This window comes from Melopsittacus undulatus, chromosome 3 (assembly GCF_012275295.1).
Source record: "Melopsittacus undulatus isolate bMelUnd1 chromosome 3, bMelUnd1.mat.Z, whole genome shotgun sequence".
In the NCBI taxonomy this organism is placed as follows: Eukaryota; Metazoa; Chordata; class Aves; order Psittaciformes; family Psittaculidae; genus Melopsittacus; species Melopsittacus undulatus.
Window position 1 is genome coordinate 31,611,190 of NC_047529.1, and position 26,683 is coordinate 31,637,872.

The 26,683-nt window shown below is 36.9% G+C and overlaps 1 protein-coding gene across 2 annotated transcripts in view; it reads left to right on the top strand.

Moving 5' to 3' along the window:
• EIPR1 (EARP complex and GARP complex interacting protein 1) overlaps positions 1–26,683 on the top strand; it is a 79,228-nt gene that overhangs the window by 34,688 nt on the left and 17,857 nt on the right. For both annotated transcript variants that reach the window (XM_031052611.2, XM_031052612.2), the window contains exons 4-5: positions 9,800–9,956; positions 22,554–22,653. In XM_031052611.2, the coding sequence (XP_030908471.2) occupies positions 9,800–9,956; positions 22,554–22,653 (257 nt within the window). The remainder of the gene's footprint in view (positions 1–9,799; positions 9,957–22,553; positions 22,654–26,683) is intronic.

Below are 26,683 nucleotides of genomic sequence, written 5' to 3' on the forward strand. Positions count from 1 at the left end.
ACTCTTAGATCATTCTCTCTGCGTTACTGTCCAGTATGTGAGGCTTTTAAAACCCTAAGACATCTGTTTACACAATGCAAACATGGGAGCCTGTTGTCTAGAGACCTAAGCTGCTCTCTGTGGTGTACTGGTATGCAGTAAATATGAACCTGGGATCTACATGGTAATGAGAAGCCTGCCATTTATACAGTGCTTTCCACAGGCTGGAATAATGGGACAGCAGCAACGTATGGCAGATGTCTTGTGTATGAATATCTGGACTGTTGCATGTTACTGTTTTTCTAATAATTATTTCTACTTTCAGCTCTACTTGCAAGCATACTTCTATTAGGATACAGTGTGAGCTGCTGTGTTATATTCTGCCCTGTTTCCATGTTTGTATTCTTTAAAAAGCAAAGGCTGTCTTTTGGTAGCTAAAATATGCATTTAAGTGATTGAAAGAAAAATTAAACTACCTCCATCTCCTTATTACATACATCTGATCCCATGTATTTCAGAAAAAATTAAAATCAAAGACTTCAGAGGCATTTAGCACAAACAATGAAATTCTTAACCCAAAAAAAGAATGGTGTGTTATTCTCCCTCCCTCCCCCCCTCTTCTGCTGTGAAGGACACATTGTCAATTAAGTAGAAGATGGTTTGTCTTTTTATGAATTGACTAAAAATGCTACAAGGTTGTTACTTTTTAAAAAGATAAAAGATGCACACTTGAATAATTTGGGTTTTATTTCTTCATTTTATTAAACTAGAAGAGGATGTTTACATTGATTAATAAGGAAGAGTGATAACTCTGTTTGTCAATGGAAAGAAAGAGGCTTCTGAACGCTAGCTGCTTGTTCCTGTCATACAGAGAGCATTAATGGGCACCAGCTGGGCTGTAGCTATAGCAGCTTCACCACTTCAGCCTTGCACAGCAAGAGCTGCTATGGCAGTGCTGCAGAATGGCCTCCTGTGCAGATTTAGGAAGTATACACTTCAGTTGTTGTTCCCTGGGCAACAGAATAGCTGCAGCCAGCTGGCTTTGCACCACCTGAGCTGATCAAAGAGCAAAACCTGTCAGGCACTGATACTTCAGCTCCTCCAGCTTTGGTGTGAATGTCTGCAGGCAGTGATGTAGGAAGCATTGTCATTCAGGTTTCAAGGTTAAACACAGGGGAATGAAGTAGAATGACAGCAGAAAGTAAAATGAAAACATGGTTCCTGTAGATGCTATCATATGATGTGTATAGCTATTGATTTAAGAAAATAAATTTGAAAATACTGAATTACTAATGTACATATAAAATGTGTTTAGAAATTATTCAAAAAGCAAATAGGATACTAGCAGTAGCCAGGTGGAATTTTGGGAGAAGGAAAAGGAATCAAGGTTGATTTATCACATGTGTTTAGTTCAGAAAGATCATAAAGAATGATTGAACACAACAATTAAAATGCTTTATAAAATTCTATAATTAGGGAGTGCTGGGCAGAGCAGGATCTGGTCTGCTTTGGGTGACTGCTGTAAGCTTCTGACAGGACAAGACTGCAGTTGTTCTGTATGTTAAAGCGTGCTTCAGTGGCGTGATAGGTTTTATTCAGCAAGTGGCGCCAGAAGAATGAAAGGTGAATGATTGAACAGCAGTGAGCTGTAATGCTGGCTGATGAGGACCTGTTTAATTGGGATCAAAATCCACTTCAGCCTGTTGCATGGGGGGTGGGAGAAGCAGGTGGTAGTATTTCTTATGTGTCCATTTAACTCTATTCTTACATTTTTCTTTTTATGGCAAGACCTACTCAAAACTTTGCTTAAGAGGACGTTTAGCTTCTTAAAATCTTGTTTTAAATTTTGTTATCAAATAATAACAATTGACTTGTCTTTAATCACTCATCTTAAAAGAAGTTTTTCCTTTATTTTTTCTAACATGTCTGTTTGCTGCCTGTAAAAGATACCAACTTCACATTTGGAGAAATGATGACAGTGCATGAAGTGGTAGCAAGCAGAACATGAATAAGTGACAGCACTTACTGACTTCTACCACTTTGTGGGTGTGCCTCAATCCACACCTGAAAGAGGAAGGGAAATGCAGCTGATGGGTGGGTTTCTGTGTGTACTCAGACCTTTTGTTTGTTGAAACTGCAGAGTATTGATTAGCATCCATACTTCCAGTGAGGGTTTGTTTTTTATGTTCCATAGGTATCTTTTTGTTTTCTATTTAATATTTTAGTAATACATGTCTCCACTTTCAGGTGGGTTTTTTTGCCTTTGTTTCTTTTGTGTGTGTGTTAAAACTCAAACCATCAAGCTGTTAAGTAGGATAGTTTCTTTCTGTATTTTCCTTAAAAAACATATTTGGGGAGGGAGAATTTTCTTAAAGGGGTTCAGTTTTAAAAAACAATTAAATTACCGGGTTCTTTTCAATTAGAAAATTTCCTACAGCTCCAACATGCCAAGTGTGGCTTCTTGTTCTCAAGAATGTAAAACCAAATACAGTTCTAAGTGAGAACACTTGGTCTCTACAGTGACAAACTAGACTGCATCTTTCTTGTGCATCTGTTCTGATTTATTGCATCAGTTTTCCAGATTTCAGTTGGTTTCTTAGTGTGTTTATTGGGGTTGCATGCAATATTCTTTTTAAAGCTGTTACAGTTTATTTTCTTTAATAAGTACCACTCAAGGAGTTTGTATAAATATGATTGTTCAATTGAGTTCTTTGTAATTTTGCAGAATGTGGTATTTTCTTAAGGAATCTTTGCAATAATTCTGAATGACTTAAAAGTTTAGGTCCTTCTCCCTAAATCTGGAAATGTGATGGAGCTCACGTCTCTCATTATGTGAGTCTCTAACTGTATGAATTGCTGAAGCAAAATCAAGAGTTGTGTGAAGTGCATGGACAATCCCTTTTGCCTTAAAAATCTGCAAATTCATAAACAAACAAAAAGTAACTTACCAGAAGGTCAGGAGTGATATTTTTTTTGTTTGTCCTGAGCAAATGCATTCCATCTGGAATCAGCAGTCTGTGTTCTTATACAGACACATTTTTCTTTTTGCACCTAATCCCAAAATGATTGTATAGTTGTTAAGGAATGTGTGCTGGCTACTGCATTCCAGCAGCAACAATACAGGGAATTGATCTATTGTGTGTGGCATAACTCTATAAACGAGTAACGAGTGCTTGTAGTTAATGTTATATGTGTTTCTTTTCAAATTCTCATTAATAACTTTCTGTTATGTCTACTTTTTGAGCAGTTTTTTTTTTTTTTTTCCGAGGCTTATTCCTTTCTCAGAGGTGACTAAGTTGGAGCAGCTCTCTAAGGGGTACAGTGTGTGGAGAAAGATGAACAGGATGGCCAGGGGGGTTGTGGAGTCTCCTACATTGGAGATATTCAAGGCCTGCCTGGACAAGTCCCTGTGTGATGTACTCTAGGTTACCCTGCTCTTGCAGGGGGGTTGGACTAGATGATCTTTCGAGGTCCCTTCCAACCCTTGGGATTCTGTCATTCTGTGATGCTTCACCTGTCTGCAACTTTTAGGGTTTTTTTCAGTGTTGGAACAGCAGGTAGTAGAAAGCTGAAAATTGTCATGGAAATAGCCCTCATTGAGAAGTCCTTTTGAGTGCTGCAGTGAAAATTGGTATTGATTTGACCAAGTTGTGACCCTTTGCAAATTGCACGCTCTGCATGCAAAGAGTTTTCTCACTTGTTCATCTTGTGAAGTAGGCATCTAAAGACAGTGTTGTGCTCTGTAGCTGTGGTTATCTCTCCTAGGCTTTGTCTGTACTCACCAAAGTTTGTTTCGTGTAGTTACTGCACCCTCATTGCTGCCAGCATCATGTGTAGTTCCTTCCTAAATTTGTGCTGACAAAATGTAGGGTTATTTGCTTATTTCTTGAATTCTGGTTTGCTTGTTTGTAAACCTGGATCATTTCAACAGAACCAGGTAGATGAAACTGTACAATCGTTGTAGCAAATGGTGTTCTCTACCCAGGAGATAGTATTGATGAACTTGGGAAACCATGCTTAAAAGGGGATTGTTGTAGTTGGAATAGTACATCTAGCTCTCTACATCTACCATGTGATTTTTGTATGTATGTGTGCAGTAGAGTGATGAGAAGATAGTAAAAGATGGGAAAATCTGGAGTTTCTCTTTGCTTGTAGGTATTGTAGGTAAGCAGTGGTACTGCAGTGGTTGTAGTGAAATTACTTAGGAATGCTGGATTTTAAAATTGTAATATCACTGGGGAAGTAAGGCTATGCAAGTAACTCCAGCAATACCATACACTGCTAGCAAGCTTGTCATACAACCGTGAACAGCCTGTTGTGGGACTTGGATTTCTCTTCAGTGAGAGTTATCTTGTCCTTGTGGATACATGTAGATTTGTTGTCAGTGGTTATTTGATTAAGAGGAATTGTGACACACAGGAAGGCTCCACTTCGTCTGTCATAAGAGTGACACATTCACTCAGCAGTAGCATATGTCTGCTCTTTTACCAGGGAAAAATGGTATCTTTAAAAAAATCCTTATATAAAAGGAAATTAAGCTTTCCTTAAGGCTAGCCATATCTAAAATTACTTCTGTAGGAGGCCACGGCAATTCCACTTTGGTTTCACACATCTGGGAATTAATAAAGTGTCAGAACTTTAGATAAGTACATAAAAAGTGAAAGAAGACATTAATAGTGCTCTGAATCAAGTCTGCTCTGCAGATTTCAGCCATGTATCTAATTCCGTAATTCATCCAAAAGTTAAAATTAGAATCTGAAGATTTGCGATGCACATACAATTGTTCATGATAGATGGTCATTCAGCTGCTGGAAAGCAGTCTGTCATTTTCTGTGAGCATCTTCAAAGCCAGCTGAAAGCAGAGAATAATGTCTGTGCTGAGTGTAAAGGGGTTGTACGTGTTGGCTTTTAGTGTTGCCCGTTTCTGATACAGGGTGAATTTTATCCTTCACTGCTAGTCTTGTTGAAGTGAAACAGGCATGGAATGGAACAAAATTCTGCTTGTGAAATTCTGTGCCCACCTGTACTTCAGATCTCACTGAGCATTTCTCAGTTAAAAATAGGTAGGTATTTTTTAATTTCTGTATCTGTAAGTGTGGACTGAAAAAAATAACTAATTCCACAGTTTGAGAAAGAATGAATGACTATTGTGCTGTTGGGATCCCTAGTAAGTTTGATAGGTATCCTTAATTTTAAAGTTGTGTTTTCAAGGTATGTGCTAATATACAAGACTTAGAGCAATCTTTTTAATGATAAAAATTTAATATAAAAAATAATTGCCTACCATACTACATAATAACAGCCATTAATACAGAAATCTAGTGTGGTCAGATTACATTTCAAAGGGATAAACTTCTCTTGCGTTCTCAAAAAGCAAATGGCATCAGGTACACATCATATCAGAGCAGCTGAACAGCTTTCCAGAGAGGACACAATATGCTGGACTACAAGGAATGGCATAGATAGGCCTGCAAAATCTGGAAAACTGATTACTTGTTTTCACTACTGTAACAAATATCTTCTGCCTGGAGTATCAAGGTACATTTCAGTCTTGCTCCACAGCAGCATCTGTAGTAATAATTTGAAAACAAACACAGAACCTATGTAGAATTGCTTTTCACATTAAAAATTCAGGCAGATTCATTTCATTGCTGGCTTCTGACGATTTTCAAAATGTCAAAGAATTATAGGAGCCTCAGTGACATCAAGTTTCAGGGGGATTTCAGTATGTATGCATGATATAAAAAGGCTATAGTCTTGCTGGCATCATGGAGTTTTGCTGACTGGAGTGTTGGAGACTGGAGTGTTGGAATGGAAGGATATAGGCTCTTCAGGAAGGAACACAGGGGAGACAAGGATGGGGTGTCACCCTCCAATGACAAGCTGGAGTGCATGGAGCTCTTTCTGGGGACGGATGACCTAGAGTTTATGGCTCAGGATCAACCATCCTGATATCTGTTGGACAAACAACACAGCAGGGTGTAAACTATACAAGAGGTTCCAGGAGTGCTTGGATGATAACTTCCTTCAAGTGACTGAGGATCCAATGAGGAGAGGTGCTTGTTCTCACCAGCAAGGAGGGGCTGGTGGGGAATGTGAATGAAGCTCAAAGGTTCACAGTGCAAAGCTTCACTTTGCAGCCAAGGCTGCAGTGACCATGAAATTGTGACGTTCCATATCCTTAGGGCAGTGAGGAGTGTGCACGGCAAGCTTACTGCCCTGGACTTCAGGAGAGCAGACTTCGGGCTATTTAGACATCTGCTTGGTAAAGTACCATGCGATAAACCCCTGAAGGGAAGAGGGAAGTGGTCTAGTGGAAGTTGTCCCTGCCTGTTGTAGGGAGATTTGAACTAGGTGGTCTTTCATGTCTCTTTGAACCCAAACCGTTCTATGATCCTTTTGATTTTTTTTCCTTTGGCCTCGCTCAATCTTCTAGCCAGTGCTTGTTCAGTTGTTTTAGGGTCTTCAATCTGGAAAACTGATTGTGCAAGAAACTGAACAGTTTTTTAAAGTTACTTCATAGGAACACACCATCAGAATTTCAAAATGGTACAGTTCTACAAAGTTAAAATGGCTTTTCCAGGCTGTATTAAGATTTGTGGTTCTGTGCTGAGAGAAAAGATGGCTTGAGCATGAGTTTCTCTCCATCTGCACCCATCTGAAGTCTTCGCACAAAGGTATAATGCTTAGCATTTCAATCTTTTTATGTAATATAAATTTGATGTTGCACTTTGGTCTTTGTTTTTCAGTCTTCGCTTAACTGATTTTGCATAAGTGCAAGTAATATATTGTTTGTTAAGGATAAGAATCCGTCATACTATATGATGCCTGTTTAAATCCTCTTTTCTGTTGCCTAAGAACAGACAAGGAGAGCTGCAGTCCTGCAGAGGGTATTACAGAGGTTTGTTTTCCTTTCCTTTCTGTTACTTGAAAGAAAGTTAAACTTGTCCATTATGTATTTGCAAGTGTTTTGCATTATGGGTATGTATATGATAGGTTCCCACTGCTTTCTGAACAGATGCAGGGCAACCAAATGTTCATACATTCAGTCCATATTTTAGCAACTACAGTGTTTGATATAATTTTTGGAGCATGTGAACGTCTTCCACTGGCAGGAAAAGTTGAAACCATATGAATATGATCTGCTGTAGTCTGAGAAATGTTGGTCTGTTAGAATATGGAGTGGGAATTGATCATGAAAGTTGTACTGTCCATTTCACAATTACCAGAGAATTTTAAAGGGGAAAAAGATCCAAACCCCAAACCAAAAACCAAACTAAAAACCATGGAGTAACACATCAGAAATGTGACAACTCTGAACTGAATCTGAACAAAGATAATGCAACATCAGTGTTGGATATTGCTGTAAGTGTCTCACATAAGAGTGGAAAGAGTCTCTTTGGTTTCTGTGTTCAGATACCTGCTGTGTAAGGTATCCATCATAATCTCATTATACTTAAATATATTCTTGTAAGAGTAACTTTAAGTATTGTTCCCTTTTGATATAATTTAAAATCAGTCTCACTTTTTAAAAATTCTGCATAAAAAATTCTATTCATTAACTAGCTAGTAAATGAAAAAGTAGACTTTATAAGTAATAGTTAATTCAGTTGATTTTTAAATTGTCGTGCATTGTACCGTATGTTTTAAGCATTTATTTCTAGCTGCTGATTTCTGATTTGAGCCTTGTAGATTAAATTTCAACTAAAAAAAAAAGTAAACAGGAGGTCATATTTATTAGGCAATTCTTGGAGAAGATTACATGTATCAGTGTATTCAGAAGTGTGTTGTGTGGACTACTTATTCTAAAATCTCAGCTTCCTGACCACTGAACTTATTCATGACATTTCCAGGCTGTTTTAAGACTTACGGTGTTGTGCTAAGAGGAATGATGGCTTGAGAAACATGTAGTTTGTTTTCTGCTACTTGCTTTTGTGATTCTCCACACAGATCTTGTTATTAGTAGAAAAGCTAATGCTTTGTATGGTGCAGACCTTTTGGTAATCATAATTTACTAGAAACTTTTCTGTGGTGTTCTTTAATGTTCTGTCACATACCGACTATTGAGGCAGAACACTGGATAGATCTTACCTTCTTTAACTATATTGCACTTTCAGTTTAGTTTACTTATTATTTGTTTAGTATATAATGCATGCTGCATGTTGCTTTGCCCTTTGCTAAAGGCAGCTATTCGTTGTTGCTTTTTCCTCTTTAGTCAGTGGCACATGGATTTAAGGTAAAGGATTTGCCTCAAATGATTTGGAAATAGCTGTTTAGTTAGTATTCACTACAATTAGTAAAAGTTCAGTTAAATGTTAAGAAGTAAGGGACTGTCCATCATCTTTAGATGCATGGTCTCCTGATACTGTAGTCAAGTTATATATGCAAAATTACAGTTATGTGCATCATACGTATATTTTATATTTAGTACAGTCTATCAAATACCCAGTGCTTGTGTGTTCTGAATTCCATGCTTGAATTTAAAGTCCACCTCCTACCCCTGTTTCCTTCTCACAGAAGTGCCCCTTTTCTCTACTGGCTTGACCTAGCTACTTATGATTTTTATTTCATTTGGCTACTCTTTAAACATGTGTGCATTCTTGCATTCTGGGGTTATTTACTACCCATCAATTGCTTTTCATCCTGTTCTCTATCTTTTGGGTACTTTTTTTTCCCCATATAGAATATCCAGATTCACAACCTTTATGATAAAGACGTTTTTAACCCTGTTAATATAATTTTAGCTAAAGAAGGCCTTTTTCAGAGTTACGTCCTTCTCTTAAAACCACTCTCATTAAAATTGTTCCTGTTTTTGTTTCAACTGTTGTAAGTTGATCATGTCTGCTCATGGCTCTGTATTCAGGCGCTCAGCACTAGAATCAGCTAAAATGTACTTGGAGACAGAGCTGTGAGAGAAAGGCATGCAAAATGACCTAAGAACAGAAAACATGCCATTCTTTGCTGCTTATCCTCTGGACTTCATGTTTAACACATCCTCCAGCAGGTAGTCGCTCCCTGTGCTTTTGCTTAACGTAGCTGTGGCTGGTTTCTTTGTTCCTGCGGTAGTGGATAGTACTGACCTATTCGTCTTCTGCAGACCCTGGACCAGAGGCTGGAACAACATGAGCATATGCAGTGCTGCTCTGGTCTCCTCACATTTTGCTCTGCTACAAATTGCTATACTCGGTGATGGGCAATGCCATATGTGCATAGACCATATGGTATTTTCTCCTCAATCTACAGTTGGCGTATTCATCATAGATTGTAAAATTTTGCTATATGTGTGGAAGTTCAGTGTTTCTTTTGGAAGCTGCTTTTATTTGCTAGAATTAGGGATGTGTACTTACATGGAAAACATGCAATATTTCTAAACAATTATTGATAGTAAAGGATGTGACATAATGCTGTAGATTCAGCTGAAGATAGCCCTGAAAAGGAAAACATGAAAATGATGTCTAAATACTTATTGTGAACGACTCGAGAAATGAAACTTGGTCATTTTTATTAGCATCAATATGTAGAATGAACCTTGGAAAAGTTGCCTACCAAAAAATTAAGTTTTCATGAGCACTGAATTTTGCCTTTAAACAGGGAAAGCACACTAAATGTGTGCTAATTATGAGTTTTGCAGTGGCTTGACTGCTAACCTGAGGTTCTCTCCTTATCCACATTCTGCATTCTTTGAATTCATCTAGGTATATCTTTAAATGTTTTAAACAGCAGATGTGCATTGCTTATAGATTTGTGTAAATGTTGATGCACTGTATACAAAATACGTCTCCAATACAGTGATCTGTTGACATTATTCTCTGTTGCTTAGCTTCAGACAGTAAAGTCATGACATGTGCTGCTGTTTGGAGGATGCCGAAGGAATTGGAATCAGGCAGTCATGAATCCCCTGATGATTCATCAAGCAACACTCAAACCCTGGAGCTACTCTGTCACCTTGACAACACAGCCCATGGCAATATGGCCTGGTAGGATTTTGCATATTTTATAGTACTAGAAAAAGCCTAACAGATAGACCTGTACTGTTAGTTTTGTGCAGATTTATATTGTAAAAGCTATGCTAGGCACTTTAAAACCATTCCATAAAAAAAAAAAGGTACAAATTGGATTTTTAGCCCCAGATGTTTCACAGATTAAAATCATTTATTGTAGTCCTGCAAACACATATGGAGTAACAGCCTGTGTACTGTTTTAATGTGTTTCTCTCCACCTGCCCCCATCTAAAATCTTTGTTGCACAAAGGTATAATCCTTAGCATTTCAGTCTTTTTATGGAATATAAATTTGATGTTGCACTTTGGTCTTTGTTTTTCAGTCTTAACTGATTTTGCATAAGTGCAAGTAATTTATTGTTCGTTAAGGATAAGAATCTGTCATATTATATAGTGCCTGTTTAACTGCTCTTTTCTGTTGCTTAAGAACAGATAAGGAGAGCTGCAGTCCTGTGGAGGGTAAAAAAGGGAGTTAGAGCATACAGTGGGCTTTTATCGCATCTTTATATGCTGGGCAGGGCAGAGTGTTGTAGCTGACAGTACAGTTTAGAGATGCAGGGTGTAATGATCTCGGCCTTTGTGGCACCTAGTGTGAACTTCTGTAATTCCAGACAGTAGCTCATGGGAAGGTATTTTGTGTGTCTCAGCATCTATAGCGCAGTTGTTTTACAGTGATCATGGATCTGGGTTGCAGATCTTAAGTAATTGAGATTTGACTGTAATTAAAAGGAGAAAGCAAAACTATTGAAAATGCACTTAGTTATACACTCTGATCTCTGAGACACTGCAGGCAAGTGAAAACAAAATAAGCTTTTCTACAGTTCTATTTTATCTGGATTGCATGAGATACTGTGTTTAAAAATTAAGAGTAACTTTTTGCTTTCAGTTACTGAGATTGTTTACTACCTCTAAGCTTTGCCTCTGGAACCCACTAGAATTTTTATTCAAACTCTTCTATGGCATAGAGGTCAGAAAATTAAGCAGATGCTTAAATTAAGCAAATGAGTAGGCCTGTTCATTGCTCTGTGTGGTTCAAGCCTAAGACTTTTTCATCCCCTATCTGCTGTTCCTCATGTGAGCCAAAATGCAAAGATTTTGAGTGCAAAATTCCCATGTGAATTATTTCCAGAACTACAGAGATACATGGCCATTTTTGTGCTTAAAAGGAAAAAAAAGCTACTACTATACATTTGTTTTGCTGATAGATGTATGTATTCACAGTGTTACACATATATAACCATAGGTATGTTGCTTTGTGCAGTGTTTTAAGTTTCAGTGATTATAGAAACTTGCCATTTGGGTATCTTGTAAGAAGCAGTCCAAGGTACAGTCTGGATGGGAGAGGCTGAGGAAACATGGCAGCAGTTAAAGAGATTTTGATACTCCTCTGAGTGCAGCTTGGAGGAATTTCTAAAACTGTGTCTGCTAAAATCCTGAAGTCTTATGTTTCAGAAGTAACTTACTGTCTACTTCTTCCTCAGTTTTCCCACACTTTTTCGATAGTAGACTTGGCAGAGTAGTACTCAGCGGAGGGTATTACAGGCCATGAGAGAATGTAATCTGTGTAATCTGTGAGATCTTGAATTTGGAACTCAGCAGGGACTACTTCTTTTGTCAGAAGTAAAGCTGGAGGTTCTCCTCTTGAAATGTGCTGGAGACAGGCATGCCTATATTTGCTTAATATCCTACTTTTTGCTTTCCAAGTTTGGCAGGCATAACATACTGCTGTTGCTGCTCAGTAGCAAAGTATGGGCTTCAAAAGAGAGGAGAAACAAGTGAACTAGTTTGGTGGTTCATGGAGTAAATTTGGAATAAAATAAATAAGGGAGGCCTGAAAGGTGCAGGATGAAGGATTCAGGTTTTGTATAGAAAACAATAGTCAGCTGCCAAAAAGAGTTGGAAAGGGTGTTAGGAATAAAGATAGATCACTTCATTAAGCTCCTCTACTTGCTGAAGCTGACTTTTTTTTTTTTTGTATCCCACTCAATCAATCCTGAGTATGGATTTGCAGGTATTACCACATCTAAGAGAAGTTAGAGAGGAAGATAAATTATATTTTTTTTTTAGAAGTCACAGGTGTTTCAAGAACTCCAGGCTGCTTACCACTAAAATATTAAACTGGAATTTTGAATTCACAAAGGAGGAAGTTACTATAAATGAGCTATTCCCACAGGTTTTGTATGTACTTAAATATACCCATGTATATTTCATCCATGGTCTCCAAATAAAGAAGTACTAAGAAGTACCTTGGCTGTGTGACTGCACAGTATGGAGCAACCTCTTTAAGGTCGGCTTTGTACCAAAGCACAAATTTTCTGTAACAGTCCTTTCAGCTTGAATGGAAGATTACTTTATTTAAAATGCATACTATATATGTTATACTATGCATAACATTATTTCTTCAGTTTCATCGTGTTCATCATGTTCATCAGTGGAATGAACATGCTTAGCTCTCACCTGATGAAAGTTAAATACATCTGTAATTGATGCCCTGAAGACAGGTAAGTGCATTCCAGAATTGAGATCCAGAAGCATTTTACTTATTCTTTCTGGCTTTTACAATAGTATTTAAAACAAACAAAGAAACAAAACCACCACAAATGCATCCCATAACATTGTCATAAGTAAAAAAGCCAAAAAGTAAGAAAAGTGAAAGTAGTCTTTTTAATAGCCCTTAACACTTTCACATTGCATTCAGGTGACACTTTAATTCCCTGTCATGATGCTGGTAACATTAATTCTTCTATAGTACCCCTCTGTTAGGCATCATAATATGTCTAAAATTCTACCTTAGTGTTTCATAAAGAAAAAAAAAAGTACAAAACAATTAATGGTTTACATCTAATGAATTTAAATCTGAAAGTAACTCTTCTTTTTAGGAGGATCATATGGTCTTAATATATATATTAATTGTTATATGTGATTTACAGCAAAGGCATGTAATAAATGTAATCACAATTTTTTTTTTTATGAAATCCTTATCCTAACACTTCATGTGTCCCAGTACCAGCAACACAGCTGTGAGGAAAGGGATCTCTTTGATATTTGTATATGGAGGTTTCTTTGAAAGCATCAGGAGTGCCAGTTGCATGGCCTGGAATATAAACTGAAGTCCAGGGAGGTTTAGTTTTTTTGTAACAGCTGCCCAGCTCTGGTACTGTGTTGTAGGCCTTTCAGTTTCTTCACGTAGTGCATAAAATTTCAGAGTTGTCAGAAGAAACATATTGGTGAAGCCAATTAATTACAGATTCAAAACAATGTCAACATTTAAGAATCACTCTTCCACACCTCATTCATTCCATGCATTTATGTTCTCCATCAATCACCTCTGATATTACAAAGATGAAGTACACAGAAAAGTTTTTTGGGAACATTTACTCCATGGTAAGTATTTCCACTGGGATGCTGTCGTGGATTAAGCTTATCAGTCACTCTCCCATCTATATTCTCATTCTTTCTGAAATAGTAAATATTTTAACTGTATCTTATGTTCCTCTACTTTTGCTTCTCCCTTCTTAATTCTGTGTGGTATCTTCAATTCTTTGCAAGATTTTGCTCTTTTGAATCTTTATCCTTTATTGTAAATAAATCCATGTATTATATATAACTGCATATGTTCGACCATTTGTTGTCTCTTTTTCACATTTTCTCTTCAGTTTTCCCCTTTTATCACCTCTAAAATGTGTCTGGAACCAGTAGAGTAATTTGTAACATTCATGTCTTTCATTCCCTTGAATGTTTTTAGTAATTTGGAGTAGTTAGTAGTGTGCAAGTGTAAAATGTTAAGGTATTCAATGTAATAGTATATACTAAGGAATAATTGTGATTCATTAATTGGATAGTAAAATAGTAAACCCTTGTGTTGTGTGCCAAGTTTATTTTGCTAAATTTTCATCAGAATTTTACTCTAGTCTTGTAAAGCAAAATCTCACATGGAAGCAAGTAGTAAGGGAAACATATGCTGTGTGTAATGTATGCAAACTTGCTCTGTGTATTCAGTTAGCTTATGACCACTTCTGATAAATTCAATAGATTTCATACATTAAAATGAAAATTATTTTGGGTGAGGTCTTTACAGTTGTTTGTGTTTACCTTGGATTTGTAAATCACAATACAGAAAACGGTACAGAAACTGATACTTTGCAAATAAAAAATGAGCTTGCAGAGTACAATTTCACTTCTTCCCAACTTGAAAGTAATTTTTCACTTCAGTTTTCACCATGCTGTCATATTCCCTAGTCTTACTGCCAAATTAGTTGAGATTCTTCCCTACCAGAAGAAAACCCAGCTATTTTTAAAAGTTTTGGGCTCTTTTTTTCCCCTGTATGTAATGCCCCTGTAGCTGTTCTTAGCCCTAAAAGAATTAGTTGCAGTCTGCCTCAACAGATTTTGCAGGTAAAATAGGTACCAGCTGATTTTATTCACAATTTGCTTAAAAGGTTAGTGGGAAATGAAAGTAAATAAATAAATAAGTTAAAAATTATGTTACAGAACTGTGGAGAAAAATAGTTATGCGGGTGAATTTTAAATGCTCATGAGGAGCTGGCTTTAAACAGGTGTCCCTGTTTTTTTTTGTCTCAGACTCCAGTTTGCTCTCCACAATGCCATTAAGCATTTATTATTTAGAATATTTATTCCTCAGAGTAGAATTCTTCCCTGTAAGTACTGTGCTTCCCTAGCATAACATTCTGGGATGACTGTAGATGAAGTAATATTACTGACACTTACTTTCATGGTACTTAAACATTCAGGGCTTTGAAATGTCTTTTGGATGTCTGCTGGGTGAAAAAAATGATCCTTGAACATTTGTAATGAAGTACATCTATTTGGTAAAATGTATGTGAGAACTTAATGGGTGCACTGCAGCCTTGAGCAGTGCATCCAGACTTGGGCAGTGGTGATGGAGAGGTTGTTCAGCGAGGCCATACTAGCTAGAGTGCCAGCTAGTTTACCTGTTTACCTAAAATACTCTCAAGTATCCACATCCACTGTCACTGGATTAAGATTGTTAGAGGGTATTTCTGTGCCAGGTCTGTGTAAACCTTTATTGGTTTTGCTCCTTTTGAATAGAAGGAGTGGTAATTTTCCCCAACTATCAATGCAGATCCTAGGCAATCATAATTTTCTTCTTCTCACATGTTTCAATTCATTGGCAAAATGTACTCAGAGGAATATTCTGTTTTCCCCCACCCCCGTCTAGCCATGCAGATGTCCTGTTTTTCACAAGCAGCAATAAATTAGCAAGAATTTGCTATATCCATGTTGCCATCTTTTGAAAAATCCCATAGGAAAATCTCAGATTGTCCCCCCAAAAGTAGATACGTGTTCCCTCTAAAATGAGTCTGCAGAGACTCCAGCTGTTTCACAAATAAGCTTGTTTCAGCCCTTAATCTTCACATTAGTACATGGAAAGAGCTTTTGGCATCATGTGGCCTCCAGAGACTAAGACTTTTACGTGACAGCTCCCTGTGTGCTTTCCTGCCAGCCATTCATACTATTAAAAAGTTTTTCCTAGGTTTACCACCTTACTGATCTCTGTCAGACAAGCCAGTTAAATGTTTCTGACATGTCACATATCCATAATATCCACTTTGTGTTTTTTTAAGCCCTGTTGAACAGAATGGAAGTGGTGTCTGTGACAGCAGCTGGTCTATGAGCAGTATGTTGTAGAACGATAGAGGTTATGTGACTTTTGTCCATCTGCTTTGGAAATGAATCCTAGCTTTTACATGCAGTTTCCCCACCTCCCTCATGTTTCACTGAAAAAACTCAAGATATTTGCTGGGAAGTTACATTCTTCTGTATGTGCTGTTCATTGTATATAGCAGTTAACTTTGGGTGACAGTAATCTATTGTCAGTATATGCTTATGTGAAATGTGTAACTCCTTACTTTGAAGCTTTTTTCCTATTGTTGTTAAGAAAGGTGGTGGAAACAACTTTTAATATTCACGTAGATCTTTAAACCATACATGCTTTCCCAAACAGTTCTTATTTCACACTTTGGACATCTTTCATATCCAAAGCATGTTGTCAATTGATTCTTTTTCATATCAGTGGTAGGGTTTCAGCTCCTGGGTAAGTTGCTCCTAAACCAGTTAAAAATATTTGTCTGTACAATAGTATCTGCAAATCCTACAAGCAGATACATGGCCTTACACTTAGTAAAATGTTTTTGGGTTATAGAGTTCAACAGGTGCCATAAACTGTGCTGCCAAAACAGTACATTCCTGAAGTAATTTAACTGCATATATAGACCTTTTGTTGTTGTAGATATGTCGCTAAAAAAACCTTACAGTTATAGTGCGTTTTGCTCTCTGAGCACATGTATGTTACATGAACTTGGTCTATAACACTTGCAAAAGGCAAAAAGAACTTCCAAAATGTTTTAAATAGCCATTAAGTCCTCAGATATTTCAACCATCAGTAACAGTAGGATAATTAAAGGATAATTAAAATGCTACTGTAAAATATACATCATGGTAACGTCACAGAAACTTTAACAAAACGTGTTTACATAGACATGTTGTATACGTAGACATGTGTTTAGCACTTGACCAATATGGGATGAAATATAATGAAATTAAAATGAGTTTTGTATTTGCCTTAGAGTATTGTTTCTGAGTTTCTGCCATAGAATTTAAGTATTCTTGTTGTAAATAATCCAGTATTCATGTCCTGGCAGCAATGACCATAACATGGTGGAATTTAGGATCCTGAGAAGAGGGTGTAGGGCAAAAACCAAGCTCACAATCCTTGAGCAGACTTTGGGCTCTTCAGGGATCAGCTTGAGTAAGTCCCATGTGACAGGATCCTAGAGGGAAGAAGGGTCCAAGAAACCTGTTTAATACTAAATGATCGCTTCCTCCAAGCTGAAAAACAGTCTATACCAACAAGCATGAAGTTGAGTGAAAATATAGTAATATGCTGCATATGCTAGTAAGAGGCAGACTTTAGAGGAGACTGCAGTGTTCTAAAAAAATCTAGTATACTTTTTTGTATTTTTGAAAGCAGAACTTTTTCTGGAAAGATGAATTAACGTTTCTCATCTGTCTGGAATAAATACGTGTGACAACAAATGGGCAAAGTAAGCTTCATAATATTGTTAATCATCTCTAAGGACTTGTCTGCAATACCAAATGACCATGGAGAACCCTTATGACCTTGATAACAATGTGCTGCAAAACTGCTTTGTAGTATGGATTCCAGTTAGTCCCACCCATGAGTTTCTTACTCTGTGGGATTTTCATACGGGCTATCTCTCAGAACACAGAAGAAATAATTGGCTTCACCTGCAAGTCAGTGGGAAGGAATTAAAGATTTCTTGGGTTGTTGCAATCTGAAGAACTGTAGGTTGCACATTTAAGAGCTTTTGCTGCACACTTGAATGGGTTGCCCAGGGAGGCTGTGAATGCTCCATCCCTGGCAGTGTTCAGGGCCAGGTTAGACGAAGCCTTGGGTGACATGGTTTAGTGTGAGGTGTCCCTGCCCATGGCAGGGGGGTTGGAACTAGATGATCTTAAAGTCCTTTCCTGCCCGAAGTATCCTATGATTCTGTGAACTCTCCATGTATAGAATGTGTATATTTTATTGCTTCAAAAATAAACAGAGAAAAATGGCTGACTGATGTCTTAAGTCTGAAAATGGTTAGTTACAGCTTGCTTTCTACAAAGCAGGTCTTGTTTAATGTTTGACCTATTTGATTGAGTAGGTTGTGCTTTGCATCCACCAGTAATTACTCTTACTGTGTTGCAAGTATGTACAGAATGTAGGTAACTTGGTTATACTGTGAGACGTTAATTCGCATCTATAATGTTTTGTGACTTGAAATGTTGCAGTCAGTTTTTCTCAGTTCAGTTCATATGTTGAATCTGTATAATACATTTGCATGATTTTGCTTTGTTGTTTTAAGCATTATTATGTAAAGCCATGGCTAGCCAGCCAGAAGTCTGAGATTGTTATGAACAATGGAGGTGTTCACCTGTTGATCAACACTTTAAATCATGAATAGCTCAACAGGAATTTAATAGTTGCTTCTACAAAATGGATGTTTAGGAGCTCCTACTTAAAATCAGTGACCTCCTATATTTGCTTTCTTGTAACAAATTCACTACCATGCTTTCTGTTAGATTGTGAACTCCTGTGATTCAGGCTGTCTATATAATGTTTACGTGTACATAAATACCTTTTCAATGCTGACATTTATTTGGCCTGTAAAGCAAGGATCACACTTCCTTTTCTCACTATAAATGTATTTAATTGCAACTGTAGTAGGCAAGGAGATTAAGTGAAGTAAATACAAATATTAAAGATGATCCTTTATTATTTTGCATTCTGCTTTATGATTTTTTTTTCAAAAAGACTTTGGGAGGTTGCTAAGACTGTAGTATGACAATTTAGGGAAAAATTTAGAGACAAGTGCTTATTCTGAGTTGCCTACTTTTTGGATACTCTTTGTATTTCTGAGTGTAAAAATAATTTAAAAGTCAGAATAAAGCCCATCTGTCTTTGGGATTCTTGTCCAAAATAATCCTTAACTTTATTTCTCATTCTCCTTAGCAGCCTCTTAACTAAAAAGGCATCTAATATAAATTCACCTTGTCTTTCAGGTTTTTTTAGGAAGCCGTAGCTTTTTGTTTTACCGTGTCTTGAGAAGCTGGACACCAAATTATATCTCAGTGGCTGAGAATTTTGAGATAAAGCAAAATTTACAAGTGCTTCCTGCAGCATGGACTTCAGTACACTGCAAAATAGCCAGAACTATTTTCATTCAGAAATCACAGAATCATAGAATAGTTAGGGTTGGAAAGGACCTCAGGATCATCTAGTTCCAGCCCCCCTGCCATGGGCAGGGACACCTCACACTAAATGTGGCTCCTCTGTAGAGCATTTGTGTCAAGGCTTAAGAATTGTGTGTTCCAGGTTGTCCTCAGTCTAATCGCCTTCCTCTTAGAATACATGTTCTAATCATATGCTTAGCAGAATTGCCTTTGCATTTGAATCATTGTGCTGCAAAGAGGGCAGAATATTTGAGTCTATAACAGATGAATTTTTCTGATGGGCTGCATTGAGGCTGCAGGATGTTCTGCTGGGTTACCAACCATTTGGGCATATTTTCCATTTTGCAGTGCATGAGGGTTTTCAGTCTAGCAGAATTTTTGCATTTCTAGAAATAAATGGTTGTCACTTCTGTAATTATGGTTAAGCAGTAGTTAATGTTTGCTTTGTCCAACACTTTCTGGCTGACTGCAGTTCACATCTATGAAAGTGTTTGCATGTTGCTTTATTCTTCTTTAGTCTATAATAGAGAACTTTGAATTGTTCATTTGTAAAAGCTCAGTATGTTAATAAATGATGGTGTTAACTATCTTTTCACATAAAACACAGATAATAGAGTCCTTTCATGTGCGCATTTGAGTGAATATTTTAAATTCTCTTTTTTCTTTATTAAGAAAACATTCTTTGTAGGATTTAATTTTTTTTACTAAGAACTACTAGCTAGAAGCTAATTTGAAGTATCAGGAGTCAAATGATAACAAAATAGGGTAAAAGGCAACAAATATAATTGCTTGTCTGCTGTTTGTAGATTATCTAAAGAGCAGCCGTGAAGTTGACACTCAGTTTCTGAGTGGCAGCTGTGAATTTGACAATTATCTTGTCCATTTCCACAAACTGTAAGCATCAGCAACTGTTGGCACACTCAGGAAAATGGTATTGCCTGGTTTATCTGTTTTCCTTTTTTAAAGATTATCACCACCTCTGCTGTGTTGAAAGTTGTTCTAAATGAAAACTTCAGCTTTTCTAAAATTTGTATGTTGCTTTGAAAACCAGGGTTTTTTTTCACTCACCGGTGTTCCGTGGGCTTCTTTTCCTCTTTTCCATGATATTTTATGTTTAACATTCAGTCATGGCTACAAAATGCAGCAGAATGTGTTATGAAGAGTGATTTGAATAACCTTCACTTAGATTATAAAATCTGAATGATCAGCCACACCTGTAAAACAATGAACTTTCATAAAAGGCAAATTAAATAGAAGAAAAGGAGGCATCTTGGAAGGACAGAGGGAATGTGGAGAGACCTTTTCCTTGCAATGTATGTCAGCTGGCTTATAATTGGCTCTAATTAGCACACTGTATTCAGCTATAATAATTCTTTACCTTGAAGCTCAGTGACACTTAAAGATGTGAAATTGCTTCCTACCTTTGAAAACATCAAAGAAAGTGCTTCCAGCCTAGATTTTACAACTGGAAGTTCAGTGATCAGTGCAGAAAAGGTGAAAATACATCAACAGGCATAAAGAGTATTGAGCTCTGACTGGAAGAATTCTTAAGAGTTAATTGGTCAAACCAGATATCATTGTCTATAATTAAAAATCTATCTCATAAATCACACAAATACCACTTATTCTTTCAGCAACTTGTAAGAAAAATGATGGAGTTAAATAAATCAACTTGAAAATTTTTAGTTACCCATTCAGTTGTGTGATGACCTTGAAGTATTTGAATTTTGCTTTGGAAAACTGGATTGTGGAAAGTTAGCTGTGATCACATACAGGTGTTTTTTTATCCTGTTACATGTGTTCGTAAAATGTTTGTATGTCTTTGAAGGATCTAGTTGATGGATTCTTTTCTCCTAGTTGTGCCATACAACTTTAACAAGGAACACTTTAAAAACAAGATACATAATACAGACACACTACTAACAAGATAAATACTACAGACAAACCAGCCCAATTTGAAGCAAATAATAGAATCATTCTAGTTCCATGCCCTGTTAAAACACATTTAAAAACATGGTGGTAGCTTAATGGGCTAAATGAAGTGATTTTGTCCTAATTCAGGAGAGCTCATTATAAATTAACTTTTATAAGTTGTTCATTTCCGTGGATTGACAACATAATAAAGATGCAGGTCATGGTTCCAGCAGAAGAGAGATGCAGAAGTTAATCCTTTATTTGGTCTACTCTGTTATAGTAGGGAAATGTTTGGTGGGTGGGGGGTCAGCCAACACACCCTTTTCAGTATAGTTCAAGCTTCTTCATCTACTTGGCTTTAATTATTTTTAGCATAGTTCTGTTTTCTCTGCATACTCGTGCTTCTCTGTGGCAGCAAACAGGTGCAGTCTTTTGCCTGTATATCTATGCTTGTTTTAGTGAAAGTGCAGGTTAAGAAGCAATTAAGCTGTTCACAGAAGAACTTGTCTTAGGGGAGGGTAGGAGTAATGCAAAATTTGGGATAAAACAGGAGCAGACATACTGTGCAGCACAAAGTTAGGAAGGTGGCTAACAACTGCCTAACATTGGGCTCAGTTGCCCAGTGCTGCATCTTCTCATGCAACTTCCTTTCATCTCCTCAGTCCAGATACTGAATTGATTCATAATGAAAAATTAAACAGGCTAAAGAACTTACATCTAGTGATGGACTCTTGACAAACGTCAAGGGGTGGTACTTCATATATATACTGAGGATGACAACAGCATGGCAAATGCCTTTGAATAGCTTAAGTTTTTGTCTGGAGATGGGAAGAAGTTTCTCCATGTAGCTATTGATACTGAAGTTGTGATCTTCTGCACTCAGCTATATTGTGTCACTCACTATAAGATGGTTAGGAGGTTGCACAACTTTCTTTTGAAAGTGTTGGGTGTGGAAGCCTATTCTCATCAAATTACAAGGAGTCTTCTTTTAACCTTACTGTTATCTTCGGTGAATTTATTAGCATTATAGTGCATATATTTTGCTGTGCTGCCCATACTCACTAGCTTGAATATGCTGCTTCACATAGGTAGAACTAGAGGATGAGGACTTATTTCTTGCATTCCTTCATGTGTAGCACAAAACTGGTGAATCACAGGTAAAATGTGTGTGTTGACTGAGACATGATGACAGCTGCTGAACTGGAAGAGGGTTGCATCAAACCTATGAGGCTTATGATTTATGGTGCATCTTTAAAAAGAGTGCACAACATTACATATGAAGAGCTTTGAGGTTTCAAGCTAAAGCACTTGAAAGTGAATGTATGTCAAGGTTCATTTCTTGCTGTGTATGTATGCAAAATGTTTGCTACAGGCATAGAATCACAGAATAGTTAGGATTGGAAAGTACCTGAAGATATCTATTTCCAACCCCCTATGATGGCATAAACTCTGTTTTGCTTAATCTCTGATTCAGTATGCAGAATGGACAACAAATGGAGTAAGGATTTCGAGAAGCCATCTTTTTACCATTAGATCATCTAGAGAACCTGGGTAGCATTACTTTTTTTCTGATGGTTTTGGGCAGGCTGTCAGAGGGTACTCAAAAAGTGTACATTAGTGCGGACTAAAAGATTTGATAAACAAGTGTAAGTTTGGTATCACATAGCCTTTAAGTAACTGATGCTGCAGTAATGTTCATCTAGCATGTGTAAAAATTGCTATTTGTACTTAAAATATGAGTCAGATTTCAGCTGAAGAAATACTGTTTAATATTTTAATATACTTTGGAGTAGATGAGATCCACAGCATTAAAATGGCTTGCTAGTGCAAATTCTGATTGGTTTTAATGTTAGGGTGTTTGTTTTCTCTTTCTGTTTTACAGTGTTATGTGGGAACCAATGGGAGACGGTAAAAAGGTGATTTCTCTGGCTGATAATAACATATTATTGTGGGATTTGCAGGAAAGTTCAGCCAAAGCTGTGGTAAGAATTTAAGAATTTTTAATTTTTAAGTTTTTTTTTAAACAAAGCTTGATATACTTGAATATAGTACAAACAACAGCATCACTTTAGCTCTAAAGCTAAAATTATAAGCTAGTTTATAAAATTATAAGCTAGCTTATGATTTGCTAATATTTTAACTATTCTTTAGAAATACCTTGTTGCTTTTAATGTGGGTGGAGGAAATTCCTATTCAAGACACCTGATAGAATATTCGTGTTAGGATGGTATTTTGTATCTGTTGCTAGTGTGTAAATATTTTCCTTTTTCTAGAGTTCCCCTCACTTTACTGGTTTTACAGTGAACAATCTAAAATAAAGCAATGCTAATTTGGTAAATGTGTAAAAGGGAAAATTGGTGGTCACTAAAGCCAAAAGTTATTGAATTCAGGTAATAATATATTAACTCATTGGTTAATACCATACAGCCCTCTGTGTAACTTACAGTCTTTGTTGTATACAGAGGCATAATATAGATGTCTCTATCTACTATTCACTGTGTTGATTTCTATTATTAATTGAATTTAATACAATACTACCTATTCAGATTATTTCACTCTCTGTTAAAGATTTCTTATTCAGGAACATATATAAAAACGTGTCATTGGCATAATTTTCTGTTTAATTATGACACCTATTATAGATAAAAATGTTTGCTTATTCATTTATATTGATGTGGATCATGTATAGAAAACTTTAAATGTTTCTGTACAGACTCATTTGGGTCAGTGTCCTTAAAAATGAAAATTGGTTATGTCAAGGACATCTATTATTCAGTTGATCTTTTGCCAGTTCTTGAATTAACTCATCAGTTCAGGGTTAGTTTCGTTTCTTAGATGCTACTGAATCAGATTCTTAGCAGTTGCTTAAAGAGTCAAGACACTGTGTCCACAACCTCTTCACTGCTGTACTATCTGACTGTGTACAAATAGGTGAAGGCTTAGCTGTTATTATTTTGCTAGATTTTCCATAGTGTTAGTGTAACATAATATAGGTTAATCCTTTGTGTTTATACTTAAACCCTTTGGGTTACTTCACTAGATGAGAAAACTTAAAATTTGTTTTTTTCCACCTGGAACATCAGTCAGTGTTATGCTACCTGCCAAGGCTTCTTCCAATTACTGTTTGTTAACAGTTGTTGAACTGATGTTTAAAGTTTCTGAAGGCTGGCCTTCAGGAACTTGTCTGTGCATTGTATCCACTGGATTTGTATTACTCCTAAATTTGTCAGTGTTCCTTTCCTAATGCCTGTATAACACACAGACCAAAATATGATGTCCTGTGGGATGCTGTCTAGTATGTTACCAGTCTCTCTATAAGTATATGTGGGAGTCTTCCAGTGAATACCATTTTTCTTATTTTATTTTACATAATTTATTAAAATTTTGCATGTTACATCTTCCTTTACTATTCCTTTCCTCAAAATTAACCTCCTCACTCTGTCACACAAATATTTGTGAATTATTTCCATTTTCTTTTCTTTCCTTTCCATTCCTTCTTTCCTAATTTTGGAGAGGACTAGAATCTTCAGCAATTTAATCTCAGCATGAATTTGGAAATAAATATTTCTGTCCTCAAAGAAATATTCAGTTTGCCAATCCTTTCAGTATTTCAATTAGTGTTCCTTACCTGGATGTTGTGGTTTAAACTCAGCCACACAGTCTCTCTCTCACTCCCCCCCTTCCTCCTGCCTCCCAGAGGGATGTGGGGGAGAATTGAAAGAATGTAACCCCCATGGGTTGAGATAAGAACAGTCCAGTCACTAAGGTATAGCACAAACCACTGCTGCTACAACCAGTAATAATAATGATAAAGGAGATAACAAGGGAAGAGAATACAACCACTCACCACCTGCCGACCAATACCCAGCCCAACCGAGCAGTGATCTTGCCCTTCAGGGTAACTGCCCCCAGTTCTACATCCTGGGCATGACGTGCTGTGGCATGGAATACCTCTTTGGGTAGTTTGGGTCAGGTGTCCTGTCTCTGCTTCCTCCTGGCTTCCCCTCCTCCCTGGTAGAGCACGAAACTCAGAAAGTCCTTGGTCAGAGTAACCATTACTGAGCAACAACTAAAACGATTGGTGTTATCAGTGCTGTTCCCAGGCTGAAAGTCAAAACCACAGCACTGCACCAGTTACTAAGAAGGAGAAAAATGACTGCTACTGCTGAACCCAGGACACTAGAATATCTTTTATTCTCCTACTTTTAAAGTATGCCTATACTTCATCAAATGTTGATGCCAAAATAAGGAATCCAGAAGGCAAAGTAAATGATAAAGGAGCTAAAGGGATTTAAGCTGCAACATCTGTTATATGCTTATATTTGATTTAAAAAAAAAAAAAAAACAAGAAAAGAAGTGAGATTCTGCATCAAAAACCCTGTTTTGTATAACAAAGCTAAGATTATGGAAGTAGATCTGTCAACCCCTGACTGACATCTTCATATAGGATCATTCTGAAATGTTTGATAAAACCTTAGTTTGCAGAAGTTAGGAATGTCACTTAGATTTTGCAGTTGGGCTCTTCAGAGACCTGATATAGAATTTGACTGGTTCTCTGTATTTCTGTCTAAAATAATCTAGTATCTCATGTGAGTGTACTTCTTGTGGTTAAAATTTTACCTGGAAATAACTGTTTACCATTATCACTCTTCTGCTGCAGCAATTTTGAATTACTCTTTAATGGTACTTACTTTATCACTGAGTCTGTGACCACTTTTAAAGTGAAGTTTAATAGTGAAAGTCTGTGGAAACTTGGCTCTTGGAAATCGAGTCAAGAGGCAAAACTCCAGGTATCTAGATTTTAAGCCAGGTGAATCTCATCTAAAATGACTGGTATTGTTGCATTCCAGACAAATTTTTGTCTGTGAAAAAATTGTCTCAAACATGTCTGTAGGTTCCTGAGTTAACCAGTGTCCAGTTGAGCATGAGCATCTCTTTAAAATGCCTACCATAAATTTTCCACTAATTAAAATGATGACAACCTGAAGTCTAGTATCATAGGCTTTTTAAGGCTTAGAATCAACTGCTCTGTGTTTCTGAAATCTTTGAAGATTCCTTCCTGCCTAAGAAGTTACCTCCCTGTTAGAATCCATAGAAGGCTGAAAACCAGTAACTGTTATTGTGAAGCAACTTTATATTTGAAAAAAATGATGTAGAACTGACGATTACAGCAAGTGATGAGAAAAAATAAGAAATGGTTCATTACTGAGATGGCTTTCTGTTAAAAAAAGTACAAACCAAAAACCAGCAACAAAAAAACCCAACCCAAACAAGCAAAATCAAACAAAATTAACCCTGTATCCCATCCTTTGGTTGCTGTTGTGTTTAGAATGTAAGAGAGAAATCTGTGAGAACAAATTGGTTAGAAGACAGCACTGGTAGGGTTAAGCAATAAAGATACTTGGCAGCTGGCTATCACCATGTAGGAGTGGTTGTAAGCCAATCAGCTGTTGGTGAAATAGTGATTTCTTTCTGTGTATATCCTGTTTATTCAGGATTGTTGGATGCAAAATATGTCATAACCCTAACAAGCACATGATTTGTATTTTAATGCATTTTTGGTGGCTGTAAAAGCACACTTCCTTGGGATATTAACGAAAAGAATTTTTTTTGCCTTGAAAACAAGTATAGAACAGCCTACAGAAAAAAAAATTGTCTCTCACCAGCATTAAAAAAGGGGGCGTGTATTAGAAAAAAAAAAGAGAGGTTTTATGAAGAGAGTCTATGGAAACCATCAGAAGTTTTTTACTGTGTGGGTTGTGAGGCACTGAAACAGGTTGCCTAAAGAAATTGTAAATGTTCTATCCCTGGCAGCATTCAAAGCCAGGTTAGAGAGAGCCTTGGAAGACATGGTTGAGTGTGCAGTGTCCCTGCCCGTGGCAGGGGGGTTGAACTAGATGATCTTAAGGTCTTTTTCAACTCAAAACAGTCTAGGATTCTGTGATTCTATATATGATTATAGGCATCAGTTGGTGCTATATAGAAATTCTTGCCAGGAATTTTACATTATCT